The 16,787-nt window shown below is 58.3% G+C and overlaps 1 protein-coding gene across 1 annotated transcript; it reads left to right on the top strand.

The window, feature by feature from the left end:
• Positions 1-257: 257 nt before the first annotated feature.
• LOC115655294 (ankyrin repeat domain-containing protein 2-like) lies at positions 258-13,459 on the top strand. Its single transcript, XM_030570578.1, has 9 exons — positions 258-1,300; positions 2,897-3,010; positions 4,906-5,064; positions 5,307-5,414; positions 6,090-6,188; positions 6,718-6,816; positions 7,138-7,236; positions 12,866-12,968; positions 13,271-13,459. Exons 1-9 carry the CDS (start codon positions 1,226-1,228, stop codon positions 13,366-13,368), a joined length of 954 nt encoding a protein of 317 aa, XP_030426438.1. The 5' UTR covers positions 258-1,225; the 3' UTR covers positions 13,369-13,459.
• The last annotated feature ends 3,328 nt before the right edge of the window (positions 13,460-16,787 follow it).

Genomic DNA, 16,787 nt, shown 5'->3' with positions numbered 1-16,787 from the left:
ATGAAACAGCTGGGCCAAAGCAGTGGGTGGAGAGCCCCCCACATGTTTCACCAGCCCCCAGTGTGTGCGAAGCGGAACCTGTCGGCCCCTAGCGACTCGCACTGACCCCGGGTATTGCTTCCGGCAACACTGGTCAGATCCCTGCCCCCAGGCTGCCCTGCACCCCAGGCCTCCCTGCCCCCAGGCTCCCCTGCCCCCCAAGTGTCCCCTGCCCCCACCGGCTCCCCCGTCCTGTCCCCCAGCCCTGCCCCCAGGCTCTCCCACCTCCCAGCCCCCTGCCCTGTCCCCAGGCTCTCATGGCCCCCAGCTCCCCCCACTGCCCTTGACCCCGGCAGCCGCTGGCTGACCAATGAAGGAAGTGCTGCAGCGAGGGCTGAGCGTGGTGCTCAGAGCCAGGAATAGCTCCCGTGCCCCCCGCGGCCTGGCTCAGCACAAACTATTCCCACCATTCCTGGCTGGCGGGGGGCACCGTCCGAGCAGCACATCCCGGGGCTGGGCTCTGAGCTGTGCAGAGCCAGCAGCTCCTGAGATCATCCCTCAAACCAGCCAAAAGCATCACCTGCCACCCAGGCCGGCCAAGGGGATCAGAGACGCTGCCCCGTTCTCACGTGGGGCACCCAGGGCACCATGGAGCTGGCCCCTGTCACACAGAAATAACCCCAGGTTTGGGGGGCTCTGGCTGGGGGGAGTGACGTGAGGTCAGATGTGGGAACAGAACAAGGCCCCCCCCTGCCCAGACTGCTGGGCGTTCCCGGCACAGGTTGCTAGGGCAGCCTGGCCAGCAAGGGCCGTGCTCTTCCCAGATGGGGGAGGTGCCAAGGCCCTCACCCCACAGAGCCCCCAGTGTGCCCCAGGCTGCCCAGGAGCAGGGCAGCCCCCAGCCCCTCTGCGTGCCCAAGCGGGGGGGGGGGGGGCGCTCGGCACCAGGGCCAGGCCCTAGGCTCGTTAAGCCATGCCAGGCACTGGGTGAAGGTGACCCCATGGCAGCGAGACTGAGAATGCAGCCGGGTGAGCTCATGACAAAGGCTCCCGGGTCACGTGGGCTGGGCATCTCGGTTCCCGTGGGCCCTGGGGCGGAGGAGCAGCCCTGCATAAAGCGCCGGCGCTGGTGGAGCCCCCCACAGCAGCATGAGCTCGGACGGGGCCCCAGGCGGCTCCGTGGCACAGCCAGCAGCCCTGCCCGGGAGAGGAGCCGCTGGGCGCACACCCAGGGCGTGAGGGGGGCATGGAGGAGGCACCCATGGAGCAGGGCGTGAAGTGGGCTACGGAGCTGATTGACCAGAAGCTGGAGGAGCAGGAGGTGAGACCCTGGGTGAGCGAGCTGGAGGGCAAAGGGGGCCAGGAGCTCCTGGAGCGGGGCGGGGATGGGGGGGTGACGGGGAGCTCCTGGAGCAGGGTGGGGATGGGGGGGTGACTGGAGCAGGGCAGGGCTGGGGGTGACGGAGAGCTCCCAGAGCGAGGCGGGGCTGGGGGGGTGCCTGGAGCAGGGCAGGGATGGGGGGGTGACAGGGAGCTCCTGGGGCGGGGATGGGGGGTGATGGGGGGTGCCTGGAGTGAGGCGGGGCTTGGGGTGACAGGGAGCTCCCAGAGCAGGGCGGGGATGGGGGGGTGACGGGGGTGCCTGGAGCGGGGCTAGGCTGGGGAATGATGGGGAGCTCCTGGAGCGGGGTGGAGATGGGGGGGTGATAGGGGTGCCTGGGGCGGGGATGGGGGTGATGAGAGCTCCTGGGGCGGGGATGGGGGTTGACGGGGGTGCCTGGAGCGGGGCTGGGCTGGGGAATGATGGGGAGCTCCTGGAGCGGGGCGGGGATGGGGGGGTGATAGGGGTGCCTGGAGCAGGGCGGGGATGGGGGTGACGGGAGCTCCTGGGGCGGGGATGGGGGTTGATAGGGAGCTCCCGGAGCGGGGTGGGGCTGGGAGGGTGACGGGGGGGGTGCCTGGAGTGGGGCTGGGGGTGACGGGGAGCTCCTGGAGTGGGGCGGGGCTGAAGGTGGCAGGGGGGTCCTGGGGCGGGGATGGGGGTTGACGGGGAGCTCCCGGAGCGGGGTGGGGCTGGGGGTGGCAGGGGGCTCCTGGGGCGGGGCTGGGGGGTGACGGGGAGCTCCCGGAGCAGGGCAGGGCTGGGGATGACAGGGGGGTGCCTGGAGTGGGGCTGGGCTCCAGGGGCCAGGCCTGGGAGCTCTCCGCAGGGCTGCATTACCATTGATCTCCTACACCTGAACCTGTGCCCATCACCATGGGCTCAGGGCGCCTCGGTTCGGTAACCCCCCAGACTCACCGACCTGGGGAAACACATGCCTCAGTCTGCGCTGGCCCCATGCCTGGGCCACTGCTCGGCGGGCAGCCCGTGTCAGGGAGTGTGCCAAGCGCTGGGCAGGGAGGTCGTAAGGGCCTGCCCTAGGTAGGGCGATTGGACACTCTTGAAAGGGGCGGGTGTGGGGCACAGGGCACCAGCATGGGGTGTGGGCTGCAGCGCGTGGGGAGTCAGCCCCATGGCAAGTGCAGGTATGGGGTCGTCCCTGCTCGGGTGGGCCCCAGGCCTGGGGGATCCCGGGAGGAGCCCTCGGGGAGATGAGCCTTTGGGGCTGGCCCCAGGCAGTGAGCAGACCCAGATCAATGGGGCATGTCCGTCAGGGCCCATGGGGACGCCAGCACCACCTCCTGGTCTGTTTTGGGGGCCAGGGCTGGAAGCGCCCAGAGATTAAGCTGTTGTCCTTGGCAACTCGGGCTAAACCCCTTGCATCTGCAGTGCCCATGTGGGTACTGGGGCTGTGGCAGGAGGGGGCCTGGGCCGAATGCCAAGGGAGGCAGGGGACGGACTCCTGAGGGGGCAGGGGGTGCGGGGCAGGCCGGGGCCTGGCCCTCACCCTGCTGGCTTCTCTGCTTGGCTTCACAGCGGCTCAAGAGCCAGGCCCCCAAGATGCCGCCAGCGGTGGCGAGAATGGACACGCCAGAGCTGGAGGACGAGAAGCGCCGCGGCCCCGTTCACTGGGGCATCGAGGAGCTCAAGGTACGCGGGACTGGCCTGGCCTGCTGGGGGCATCACAGCCAGACCCCCCCGGCGCAGCGAGCCCAGCAGTCCCACACACACACACTGGCACAGCGAGCCTGGCAGCCCCCCCCCCCCCGGCGCAGCGAGCCCAGCAGCCCCCACACACACACACTGGCACAGCGAGCCCGGCAGCCCCCTGCCCCCCCAGCACAGCGAACCCGGCAGCCCCCCCCCCCCCCCGGCGCAGCGAGCCCAGCAGCCCCACCCACACCCACACCCACACCCACTGGCACAGCGAGCCCAGCAGCCCCCCCCCCCACACACACTGGCACAGCGAGCCTAGCAGCCCCCCCACACCCACACCCACACCCACTGGCACAGCGAGCCCAGCAGCCCCCCGCCCCCCCAGCACAGCGAGCCCAGCAGCCCCACACACACACACACACACTGGCACAGTGAGCCCGGCAGCCCCCCCCCCCCAGCACAGCGAGCCTGGCAGCCCCCCATGCCCTGTCTGGCTTGCATCATTAACCCTTCCCTGGCCCAGCCCCGCTCATCAGACTGTGCCAGGAAGAAGCAAGGCTGGGCACTGAGGGGTTACACAGGCTGCAGCCCCCACCACACCCGCTGTGCTGCGCTGGCACTGGGGGTCAGCAGGGAATTGGCCCCACGTCTGGGCTCATCACCTCCCCTGGGCATCTGCGTCCGGAGCTGCAGGCTGGGTCCAGGCCAGGTGGAGCAGGGCCGATGTGGGCAGAGGAGGAACCTGAGGCAGGACTAGCCAGCAGCATGTCAGTCTGACAGAGGGGCAGGGGCCATTCTGTGGTGATGCCCCCCAGGCCTGGCTAGCTGGGGCTAGTCTCTGCACCCCAAATCCATTCCCTGCCCCCTGGTGTGTGGGGCACAGGGCAGCACCAAGCCCCTGGCTCACTGCCCCCTCCCCAGCCTGCCAGACACCTGGCCCAGGCCAGCTGTTAAACACAGGTGGCAGCGCTGCCCCACGCGGCTTCCCTCTGCTGGGGCTGAGGTCGGGCAATCTGCGATGGAGGGGGTCGGCTGGTGGGGGCTGGGCAGTCTGATGGGGGGTCAGCTGGTGGGGGCTGGGCAGTCTGATGGGGGGGTCGGCTGGTGGGGACTGGGCAGTCTGATGGGGGGGTCAGCTGGTGGGGGTCGGGCAGTCTGAGATGGGGGGAGGGGTATCGGCTGGTGGGGGCTGGGCAGTCTGTGATGGGGGGAGGGGTATCGGCTGGTGGGGGCTGGGCAGTCTGTGATGGGGGCAGGGGGATCGGCTGGTGGGGGCTGGGCAGTCTGTGATGGGGGCAGGGGGATCGGGTGGTGGGGGCTGGGCAGTCTCAGTGGTTTGAGCATTGGCCTGCTAAACCCAGGGTTGTGAGTTCAATCCTTGAGGGGGCCATTTAGGGATCTGGGGTAAAAATTGGTCCTGCTAGTGAAGGCAGGGGGCTGGACTCGATGACCTTTCGAGGTCCCTTCCAGTTCTAGGAGATTGGCATATCTCCAATTATTAGTCTGTGATGGGGGAAGGGGGGTCGACTGGTGGGGCTGGGCAGTCTGTGATGGGGGAGTATCGTCTGGTTGGGGGCTGGAGCAGGCATTCTGGGAGGGGTCAGGGCTGAGGGGTTGATGAGGGGCCAGGGGTTGGGTGATTGGTAAGAGGCCAGGGAAGGGCCAGACAGATGGGAGCCAGGGAGTGTGTGGGGGGTGGGCTGGGGTCAGGACCAGGGGCCAGGCAGTTGGGGGTCAGGACCAGGGGGTCTGTGTGGAGGGCTGGGGGTCAGGACTGGGGCCAGGCAGGGGGGACCGGTTGGGGGCACTGCCGGGGAGGGACCCAGGAGTCCGGTGCCCTGGCAGGGCTCTCCCCAGAGGCTGCAGCACAGCTGTGCCCGTCTCCGCAGGGCCAGGGGCGGGAGAGGAAAAGCTCGCTGGACCTGCGCCGGGAGATCATCCACGTGGGCGGCATCCAGTACCTCTTCGAGCTGCGCAAGACGCGCCGGAAACGCAGGGAGGAGAAGGCGGCGCCGGAGCCCGAGCCCGAGCCGGAGCCTGAGGAGATCGTAAGTGGGGACCCGGGAGGATGTGGGTCTGTGCCAGCCTGGCTTGGGGGCCAGCGGATCCCTGTTGTTGACTAAGATGGTGGCCACCCCAGAGAGCAGCCCCCTGCCAGTCAGAGCACCTCTGGGGCAAGGGCCATGGAGCTGGCATCCTTGCTGTGGGGCGGGGCTCTGGGGCTAGGTTTGTGGAGCCCCCCACATGGGGCACACAGGACCCCTGAGCTGCTGTTCCATCCACCCCGCAGGTGGGCCCTGTGGAGGAGGAGGCGTTCCTGAGGGCAGCTGTGCAGGGCAAGATCCGTGTTATTGAGAAGTTCCTGGGGGACGGGGGCTCCCCTGACACCTGTGATGAGGTAACACCCCCCTTCCCTCGGCCCCCCCGGTGAACCTGCGCAGCCAGGCTCCAGCAAGCAGGCAACACTCAGCCCAGGCCCCTCCACCCCGGCAGCTCTTGGCCCAGAGTCTGGCGTGCCCAGCCCCCCGACAGCACCCATGGCTGGAGTCAGAACGATGGGGCCCTGAGGACTATGAAACTGGGGGGCCCCAATCTGGCCCAGTCCCCCCTTGAAGAAGGACTGTCGAGGCCATACCTGAGTGGTGCTGTGATCCAGCGTGCCAGGTTGCGACACCACTTGCCCAAATCCGGGGGACCTTTGAAATGGGGGCCGTGTGTCGGTGCACTGAGGGCATGTGGGTTAATCGAGGTCTGTTGGCACCGAGATACCAGGGGATCGAGCCTTCCCCAGATGGACATTGGATGGCTGGGCTGGGGCACCCCCTCTTCCCAGGCATCTCCCGGAGAGAGCCACCCTCCCTGGAGACAGTGCCTGGCCCAGCCGATCTTGGAGACACCCAGGAACGGCAGAGGGCTCTGCTGGGCTGTCCCAAACACCGAGCAGGCCGGGTGCCTGGGGCCAGACCCGTGGCTCGCCCTTGGGAGGGCTGGCAGCTGTGGCTGCCTGGGGCGGTGCAGCAGCACTGGCTGGAAATCCTTTTGATATCTGCATCGTTGCCGCCTCCTGCCCCAGTTCCACCGGACGGCCCTGCACCGTGCCTCGCTGGAAGGGCACATGGAGATCCTGAAGACGCTGCTGGACCATGGCGCTGCCGTGGATTTCCGAGACCGGGTGAGACGGGCGCTCTCCCTGCCCACGAAGCAGTGATGTGCCCAGCTTGGGCAGCACTGGGACTGGTACCGAGTCTGCACACCTCCGGCCAATCCATCCAGGGAGGAGCCGCAGTGGGGTGGAGGATGTGGGGCGGCCAGACAGGCCCAGCCATTGCAGCCAGGAGACCCCTTCCTGGGGGGTAGGCTGCGCCACGCTGCTACCGCACGGCTCACCCCCCTTCCTCTGCACAGCTGGTGCAGGGCACCATGGGAGACGTGGGGACACCAACCTGGCTGTTCACACCTCAACTCAGACCCCAAACCAGCGTGCAAGGCCGACCCCAGGCTGCTGCCGCTGCCCATGCACATCCTGCCCCACTGCAGGGCCTCCCCCAGCTGCTGGAGGGGGCAGAGCATCCAGCCTCCCCCAGCCCCATATCCTCATCAGATAGAGGGACTGGAGGGTGGGCAGTGAGGGGTGCAAGGTGGGGAGCGGAGGGTGCGGGTGTTGCTGCTGCCGTCCTGACTGGGGTCTCTTGCTGGTGCAGCTGGACTGCACGGCCGTGCACTGGGCCTGCCGGGGGGGACACCTGGATGCCGTGAAGCTGCTGCAAGACCGAGGCGCTGACCTCAACCTGAAAGATAAGGTGGGGGCTGGGGGGCCATGGCAGCACTGGCAGTGAGGGGCAGGGGAGAGCTACGGCTGGCATAGAGCAGAGGCAGGAGGGTACTGGTGGAGGGGGACGTATGGGGGGCAGGACTGAGGTGGGTGGATGAGTGGGGAAGTAGGGGGGCAGGGCTGAGGTGGGTGGATGTGGAGTGGGGGCAGAGTTGTGGCAGGTGAGTAGGGGTGGGGGTGAGGTGGGGGATAGGGTGGAGATGGGGGTAGCAATGAGGCTACAGCATTTGGCTGGCTGTATTAATTATTGTAAACCAATGGGGAGCTAATCCCCTCTTGCCGTACTCAGCTCCTGAGCACCCCCCTGCATGTGGCGACCCGAACTGGGCAGACTGACATTGTGGAGCACCTGATCAACACAGGGGTGGATGTCAACTCCCGGGACAGGGTAAGAGCCCCCAGGAGCAGTGTTTGCACCCATGGGTGTCTGGCACCCATGGGTGTCTGGCACCCCCAGTGCCAGCAGCTGGTGTGCATCCCCCCACCCCCTGTGACCCAGAGCATCCAGAGCAGCCCACACTGACAATGCCACGGTCAGGGCAGGCTGCAGGAGGAGAGCAGATCCCCCCCCAAACTGGTGGTTAGATTCACCCACCAGTCCCAAACTGTGCTCCGGATCCCCCGGCTGGTTATCAAGAAGCTGAAAAAGGAAATCACCCAGGGCCCTGTATTGCATTCCAGTTCTCTGGCTCCCAATCAGCAAACTGGCTCAGGAAAGTGAGAAATGACTTCGAAACTCCTCATTCTGTTTGCTGATACAGACTAACACGGCTGCCACTCTGAAATTAGAAACTCTGCTCACTGATACAAATGTCCTTCTGAACCCAGAAGGGCCAGCCACGTTCCCAGAGCAACACTGGTTTCAGAGTGGTAGCCGTGTTAGTCTGTATCAGCAAAAACAACAAGGAGTCCTTGTGGTACCCTAGAGACCCAGCCACTCCCAATCTTTATTCAGGCCTAATTTGATGGTGTCCAGTTTGCAAATTAATTCCAGTTCTGCAGTTTCTCGTTGGAGTCTGTTTTTGAAGTTTTTTGTTGAAGAATGGCCACTTTTTAACTCTTATCGAGCGTCCAGGGAGATTGAAGTGCTCTCCTACAGGTTTTGGAATGTTACAATTCCTGATGTCAGATTTGTGTCCATTTATTCTTTTGCGTAGACACCGGAAGTTTGGTCAATGTACATGGCAGAGGGGCATTGCTGGCACACAATGGCGCACATCACATGGGTAGATGTGCAGGTGAACGAGCCCCTGATGGCGTGGCTGATGTGGTTAGGTCCTACGATGGTGTCCTTGAATAGATATGTGGGCAGAGTTGGCACCGGGGTTTGTTGCCAGGTTTGATCCCTGGGTTAGCGTTTTTGTTGTGTGATGTGTAGTATCCTGCAACAAACTGTTATCATGGCCCCTCTCACTCTTCTCTTCTCCAGACTAAACAAACCCAATCCTTTCAATCTTCCCTCAGAGCTCATGTTCTCTAGACCTTTCATCATTTGTGTTGCTCGTCTCTGGATTTTCTCAAATTCGTCCACATCCTTCCTGAAATGTGATGCCCAGAACTGGACACAATACTCCAGTTGAGGCCTAATCAGCACGGGGTAGAGCGGAAAAATTACTTCTCCTGTCTTGCTCACAACACTCCTACTAATACAACCCAGAAGGATGTTCACTTTTTTTGCAACAGCCTTACCCTGTTGACTCATATTTAACTTGTGATCCACTATGACCCCCAGACCCCTTTCCGCAGGACTCCTTCCTAGGCAGTCATTGCCCATTTTATATGTGCAACTGATTGTTCCTTCCTAAGTGGGGTACTTTGCATTTGTCCTTATTTAATTTCACACTATTTACTTGAAACCATTTCTCTAGTTTCTCCAGATCATTTTGAATTTTGATCTTATCCTACAAAGCAATTGCAGCCCCTCCCAGCTTAGTAACGTCTGCAAACTTTATAAGTGCACTCTCTATGCCATTATCTAAATCATTGATGAAGATATTGAACAGAACCGGACCCAGAACTGATCCCTGCAGGACCCCACTCGTTATGCCCTTTTTCAGCGTGTCAAGATTTTTTCCCCCACTTTGAACTTTAGGGTACAAAAGTGGGGACCTGCATGGACACTTCTAAGCCTAATTACTAGCTTAGATCTGGTAACACTGCCACCACCCAGAATTTCAGTGTCTGGGGCACTTTTTGTGTCCCCCCAGAACTTTCCCCTCCTGGGTTGCCTTGAGGGACTTCACCAATTCCCTGGTGAACACAGATCCAAACCCCTTGGATCTTAAAACAAGGAAAAATCAATCGGGTTCTTAAAAAGAAAGCTTTTAATTAAAGAAAGAAAAGGTAAAAATTATCTCTGTAAAATCAGGACAGAAAATGCTTTACAGGGTCATCAGATTCCTATAGACCAGAGGGTCCCCTCTGCCCCCCAAGCCTTAGGTTCAAAGTTACAGGAAACAGAGGTAAATGTTTCTTTTTGCTGGAAGGATTTTACAAGTTGAGAAGACAAACATAAGACTAACACGCCTTGCCTGGCTAATTACTTACAAGTTTGAAACATGAGAGACTGATTCAGAAAGATTTGGAGAGCCTGGATTGATGTCCCATCCCTCTCAGTCCTGAGAGCGAACAACAACAAAAACAGCACAAACAAAAGACTTCCCTGCACCAAGATTTGAAAGTATCTTGTCCCCCTATTGGTCCTCTGGTCAGGTGTCAGCCAGGTTTACTGAGCTTCTTAACCCTTTACAGGTAAAAGAGACATTAACCCTTAACTATCTGTTTATGACACAGCGTGACTGTGAACCACTGATAACTACTGTCTGGGAACGATTTTCCAACCAGTTTTGCACCCACCTTATAGTAGCTCCATCTAGGTTGCATTTCCCTAGTGTGTTTATGAGAAGGTCATGCAAGACAGTATCAAAAGCCTTATTAAAGTCAAGATATACCACATCTACCACTTCCCCCCCATCCACAAGGCTTGTTACCCTGGCAAAGAAAGCTATCAGGTTGGCTTGACACGATTTGTACTTGACAAATCCATGCTGACTCTTATTTATCACCTTATTATCTTCTAGGTGTTTCCAAATTGATTGCTTAATTGTTTGCTCCATTATGATTCCGAGTACAGAAGTTAAGCTGACGGGTCGGTAATTCCCCGCGTTGTCCTTATTTCCCTTTTTGTAGATGGGCACTAGATTTTCCCGTCTTCCATGACTTTTCAAAGATAATCGCTAATGGCTCAGATTCTCCTCAGCCAGCTCCTTGAGTATTCTAGGATGCATTTCATCAGGCCCTGGTGATTTATAGACTTCTAACTTCTCTAAGTAATTTTTGACTTGTTCTTTCCCTATTTTAGGCTCTGATCCTACCTCATTTTCACTGGTATTCACTATGTTAGACGTCCAATCGCCACCAATCTTCTTGGTGAAAACCGAAACAAAGATGTCATCAAGCACCTCTGCCATTTTCACTTTTTCTGTTATTGTTTTTTCCCCCCTCGTTGAGTTAACAGTCTGTCCTTGGTCTCCTCTTGCTTCTAATGTATTCATAAGATGTTTTCTTGTTTCCTTTTATGTCTCTTGCTAGTTTAATCTCGTTTTGTGCCTTGGCCTTTCCAATTTTCTCCCTACGTACTTGTGTTATTTGTTTATAGTCATCCTTTGTCATCTGACCGAGTTCCCACTTTTTGTAGGGCTCTTTTTTTATTTTTAGATCACTGAAGATCTCTTGGTTAAGCCACGCTGGTCTCTTGCCAGACTTCATACTTCCTATGCAGTGGGATAGTTTGCTCTTGTGCCCTTAATAATGTCCCCGAAAAACTGCCACCTGTCATCAATGTTTTTCCCCTTAGACTTGCTTCCCATGGGATCTGACCTATCAACTCCCTGAGTTTGCTAACATCTGCCGCCTTGAAATCCATTGCCTTTATTGTGCTGTTCTCCCTCCTACCATTCCTTAGAATCATGAACTCCACCATTTCATGGTCACTTTCACCCAGCCTGCCTTTCACTTTCAAATTCTCAACCAGTTCCTTCCTATTTGTCAAAATCAGACCTAGAACAGCCTCCCCCCAGTAGCTTTCTCCACCTTCTGAAATAAAAAATTGTCTCCAATACATTCCAAGAACTTATTGGAGAATCTGTGCCCTGCTGTGTTGTTGTCCCAACAGATGTCTGGGAGTTAACATCCCCCATCGCCACCAAGTCTTGTGCTTTGGATGATTTTGTTAGTTGTTTAAAAAAAGCCGCCTCCACCTTTTCTTCCTGGTTAGGTGTTCTGTAGTAGACCCCTACCATGACCCCTCCTACTTCAATCTCAACCTCAGTCCAAATGTGCACATTTTTAATATCTAACGCAACACATCCTCCCTTTTTTCCCTGCCTGTCCTTCCTGAGCAAGCTGTACCCTTCTATCCCAATATCCCAGCCATGTGTATTATCCCACCAGGTCTCTGTGATGCCAACTATGTCATAGTTGTTTATTTACTAGCATTTCGAGTTCTTCCTGTTTATTCTCCATACTTCTCACATTAGTATTTAGACATCTAACAAACTGATTTGGTTTCCCCCCACCCAGTTCTGTCTTGTTTCAACCTTATTTCTGCTATAACAGCCCATGCTCCCCCCAGATTCTGACCCTTCTCCCAGGTCTCCATGTCTTTTACTCACCCATGGGCTTTGGTCACCTGCTCCCATCAAACCTAGTTTAAAGCCCTCCTCACAAGGTTAGCCTGGCTGTATCCAAATATGCTCTTCCCCTTCTTTGATTGGGTCCACCTATCTCTGCTTAACAATCCTTCTTCCTGGAACAGCATCCTGTGATCAAAGAAGCCAAAGCCCTCCTGGAGACACCATCTTTGCAGCCAGGCATTTATCTCCAGGATGTACCTATCTCTGCCTGGGCCCCTACCCTTTATCGGAAGGATCGAACTCATTCACTCTTACTCCCAGAGCCCTGTAGTCACTTCTGATCTGCTGAGGGTCATACCTCGCAGTAGCATTACTGCCCACATGGATGAGTAGCATGGGGTAGTAGTCAGAGGGCTGGATGAGCCTCGACAATCGCTCCGTAACAACTCAGATATGGGCCCCTGGCAGGCAGCATACCTCCCGGGATGCCATGTCAGGGCGACAGATGGGTGCCTCTGTCCCCCTCAGAAGAGAGTCCCCAACCACCACTACCCTACGTTTCCTCCTGGGAGTGGTCGCTGCGATCCTCCCAGCCCTGGGGGTACATGGCTTCTCCTCCTCCATCTTTTGGGGGTGATTTCTCATCACTCGTTGCCAGGGCAGCATATCCATTTTCCATCACTATGGTGGGTGGGTTGAAAGTAGGGGTGGAGCCCAGCCTGCTGCCGGAAGTCACCAGCAGCCAGTGTCCTCCCTGTGACAGAGCCACATCCTCCTCCCCCAGGGGTGTGACAGAAGTCCTCTGGAGCTGGGTAGCATCTGCAGCCTTGGCTGCTCCATGTGAATACTCTCTAGGAATTCCTTCTAGGCGCGGATGCTTCTCAGCCCAGCCACCTCCTCCAGTAGCTCTGCCACCTGCTCCCTGAGAGATTCCACCAGCAGGCACCTCTCACACTGGGTGCCCCCCCCAGCCTGGCTTCCTGTGAGTGGGAAATGCAGGCCACAGTCTCTGCAAATCCACACCAGGATCTGGGTAGAGGCATCCTGGGTAGGGATCTCTGTCTGGATGCAGGCACAGGCGGAGGAGACAGGAACAGCGTTGGCACTAGCGATGTGGCCCTTCCTAACCATAGCGACTATATCGCGTCTCCCTCCCACAAACTCCACTGTTTGCGGCCCCCTGTTCCCATACCTCATGCACTCGCCCCTTACGTGGCAGATCTGTGCAGGATTCATTGCAGTGTTGTAATATGGGTACAGGTACTGTTATAAATAGTCACCTCTGTTCCATCCAGCGTCACATCCCCCCGCATACACCCCAGGCCATGCTGGCCCCGTGCGAACAGGGTTCCCTGTGACGCCCATGCGCTCCGTCCCTTGCAGGAGGGGGACAGCGCGCTGCATGACGCCGTGCGGCTCAACCGCTACAAGATCATTAAGATGCTGATCCTGTACGGGGCGGACATGATGGCCCAGAACCTGGTGAGTGGTTCCCCCTGCGGCTGCCTGGGCTGGAGGAGGCGGGCAGGGGGCAGCCCCCAGCGGTGGGATCACACAGCACAGATAAGAGCCTTGCTTCTGTCACCAGTGGGGGATTCTCCTTCTTTAGGGGGGCTGAGCCTCTGTCCCCAGAGCTGCCCATGTGCTGCATAGGGGGAGCCTGCAGTACATGGAGGGGTGGCAGGTCTCGGCACCTCCCACATGTCCCAGCCCCAGCTGGGCTGCTCACCTCAATGGGGAAGCAGGTACTGGCTCGTCTCACCCTCGGCCCCCTCTCTCCCCCCACAGGCAGGAAAGACCCCACAGATCTGGTGCAGCTCTGGCAGGCAGACACCCGGCAGGCGCTGGAGACGCAGGAGCCTGGCGAGACGGAGGCCCCGGCGTGAGGGGTGGGCGGAAGGGCCCTGGGCTGGGGAACGGGACCCATTGCACGACTCCCAGCTGCGTGAATCTCAGAATAAAACCCAGTGAACAAGAGGGCAGCATCCGGTGCCAGCATGAGCCACATGGGCTGCAGGGGCAGGTGTTACCCGGCTGAGCCCGGGGCGTCCCTCGGGGGTGGGGGAGGGCGGTGCCCGGCCGGGGGGGGTCCATGGTGTCCCTCGGGGGTGGGAGCAGGGCAATGCCCGGCTGGGGTCCATGGTGTCCCTCGGGGGCAGGCGGTGCCCGGCCGGGGGGGGTCCATGGCATCCCTCGGGGGTGGGAGCAGGGCAATGCCCGGCTGGGGTCCATGGTGTCCCTCGGGGGCAGGCGGTGCCCGGCCGGGGGGGGGTCCATGGCATCTCTTGGCGGTGGGGGCAGCGCGGTGCCCAGCTGGGGTCCATGGTGTACCTCGGGGGTGGGGGCGGGCGGTGCCCGGCCAGGGTCCATGGCGTCCCTCGGGGGTTGGATGCTGGGCAGGGCTGCCCTATTTGAAATCTGGATTCCTTTTCCTTGCATTAATCCCATCTGAGGGGGTCGGCTCTACGTGCCCTGCCCCCCACAGTGCTCTGTTCAGTGCCAGATCCTCCGTCGCTGTGACATGCCAGACACAATCCAGGCCAGTGAGTAGCTGGGTCACCCCTTCCCTCTAACCTGGGCGGCCCTTTGCACTGCTTTGCTGCTGGAGCCTCACAAACAGCCCCACCTGCAAGTCACTCCCAGCCATGTCTGTGTGCTGCGGCCAGCCAGTCATCCCTTGGCTCCTACCAGCCTGGGTTATAGTGCGGGGAGACCCCAGCACGCCCCCCATTGTAGCTTTCCCCTGGCAGCGCATGTCCTGGACTGCCCAGCCCTCTCCTGGCCAATGCAGGGTTATGGAAAGTCCATTGCTGCTTGAATAGAAATAATATGCACTTAACTTGGCATCTCCAGCGGAGGTTCCCAGACAGTCTGATTTAAGCACACGGGATTAGGTAAAACACTAGCGAGCTGTTAGGTGCTGGGACAGAGCCAGGCCAGTGGGGTGCAGGGGTCTGGTAGAGGGCAAACACATTGGTCACTGGGTGAGTAGTTTTCTGTTCCCTGAGTGACCAGAGCAGGGGCTGCGCTAGAGTAATCAGGAACCTGCTAGAACCAATTAAGGCAGCCAGGCTGATTAGATCACCTGCAGCCAATCAAGGCAGGCTAATCAGGGCACCTGGGTTTTAAAAAGGAGCTGACTCCAGTCAGGCAGGGAGGAGCCAGAGGAGAGGAAGTGCGTGTGTGGAGCTGGAAGCAAGAGGCACAAGGAGCTGAGACTGAGAGGGTATGCCGCTGGAGGACTAAGGAGTACAAGCATTATCAGACACCAGCAGGAAAGTCCTGTGGCGAGGACAAAGAAGGTGTTTGGAGGAGACCATGGGGAAGTAGCCCAGGGAGTTGTAGCTGTCACACAGCTGTTACAGGAGGCACTATAGACAGCTGCGATCCACAGGGCCCTGGGCTGGAACCTGGAGTAGAGGGTGGGCCTGGGTTCCCCCGAAACCTCCCCACTCCTGATCAGACACAGGAGGAGTTGACTGAGACTGTGGGGAAGATCAGTGAGGTGAGCAAAATTGCCAATAAGCGCAGGACCCACCCAAGGTAGAGGAGGAACTCTGTCACAGTGTGTGCACCGCCTGAGGCGTAAAAGTCAAAGATGGTTCCAGGAAAATAAAATGAAAAGGCTCCTGGTGCTTAACTTAACTAACCCTGTGAGGTCGAAGTGATGTGTCTCACCACACGCTCTCTGCGATCTCACGGGCCGACCCCTCCTCCCAGAAGCCAGTGAAGGTTCCTCTGTTGCTTTAGGTGCAGAGAGTCGCTGGCAAGGAGCCAGAAGGGTGCCTTGGGGTGTCTGCCCCTCCTTTGTGTAACTTGTCCCCCTTTAGAAAAACATTTCCAGGCTGGGCACCGGAAGACAAAAAGTCTAGGGGGAAGGATGTTCCCTGCTGCATTTTTCTCACCTGTTGGAGTGTCCTTTGTTTCCCTTCCTGCTTGCTTATATGCAAATGAAACAGAGGCCCCATTCCTTCATTTGAGCCAGACCTGCTCAGTTTGGAACATGTGTTAACACTGTACAGTGGAATCTTAGAATTTCACAGACAACATTGCCACATATATTTCATCAGGACAATAATGACCAGCAAATTATGAGTTTTCAAATAACACTGCACAAGGCATACCTGTACAAAGATCACTACAATAGTGTCTGGGGGTGGACATGGGGTACATTCTGTCACAATCACTCCACATGCTAACTTGTCCTCCTTTAGGCCATCCCACTGCTCCATTGTGGGTCTCCCTGTCTCTTTCCTTCTGATGCAGTCTCCTACCCAGCTGGCTGTCAGCAATGTGCTGTACATGCCCGGACGTCTCAGCCTGTGCTTCCCTGTTTCTTCGTATTACACTGAGCGTGTCTCTAACACACAAGTTCCTCAGGTGGGTTCTCTTGCCTACCCCGCTCGTCCATCCCAAGTGCCGCATTTCCTGGAACAGAACGTTTGCTCATGCCGCTTCTTGGCTGCCCATTGCAAGTGGGCAGACCACCACGCTACAGCCTTTCCTTCCAGTCTTACTGGGATCGTCCCTGTTTGCAGGGCTGGGTAGCTGTATTGGTCCAAGAATATTAGAGAGACAAGCAGGGAGGGACTAGCTTTTATTGTAGCGACTTCTGGCCACGCAGAGCTCTTCCTCAGGCCTGGAGTGTCGCAGCTAAATACAAGGAGGAACACATTGTCTAACAGCATAAGCAGTTAGTCCATATTGTGAGAGACCATTCGGGTGAAGTGGCCTGTTAACACGTCTGCAATTGTAGGACAAAAAGAGGAGGTGGGTCTATAGGTAATAGGCTATAAATCTAGTGTCTCCATTCAGTCCATGATTTTCAGTGCAAAAAAAACCCACCATCGCTCTGGGACATTAGCAGGAATGATGTGAGCAAGACACGAGAAGTGATTCTTCCGCTCTACCCCGCTCTGGTATGGCCTCAGCTGGAGTATTGTGTCCAGTTCTGGGCATCACATTGCAGGAAAGATGTGGACAAATTGGAGAGAGTCCAGAGAGGAGCAATGCGAATGATGAGAAGTCTAGAACACAGGACCTACCAGGAGAGATTGACAAAATGGGGTTTGCTTAGCCTGGAGAAGCAAAGACTGAGGGCAGGGGCTTGGTCACAGTTTTCAAGTGCATACAAGATTGTTATAAAGAGGAGGGTGCTAAATTCTTCTCCTTAGCCACTGAGGATGGGACAAGAAGCAACGGGCTTAAATTGCAGCAAGGGAGATGTAGGCCATGTATACACTGCCACTTATGTTGGCAAAACCTGCTCAGGGGTGTGAAAAACTAGCCCCCCTGAGCGACGTAC

Source organism: Gopherus evgoodei, chromosome 7 (assembly GCF_007399415.2).
Source record: "Gopherus evgoodei ecotype Sinaloan lineage chromosome 7, rGopEvg1_v1.p, whole genome shotgun sequence".
NCBI classification, from domain to species: domain Eukaryota; kingdom Metazoa; phylum Chordata; order Testudines; family Testudinidae; genus Gopherus; species Gopherus evgoodei.
The sequence above is the reverse complement of the archived record's forward strand: the minus strand, read 5'-3'. Positions and strand labels throughout refer to the sequence as shown.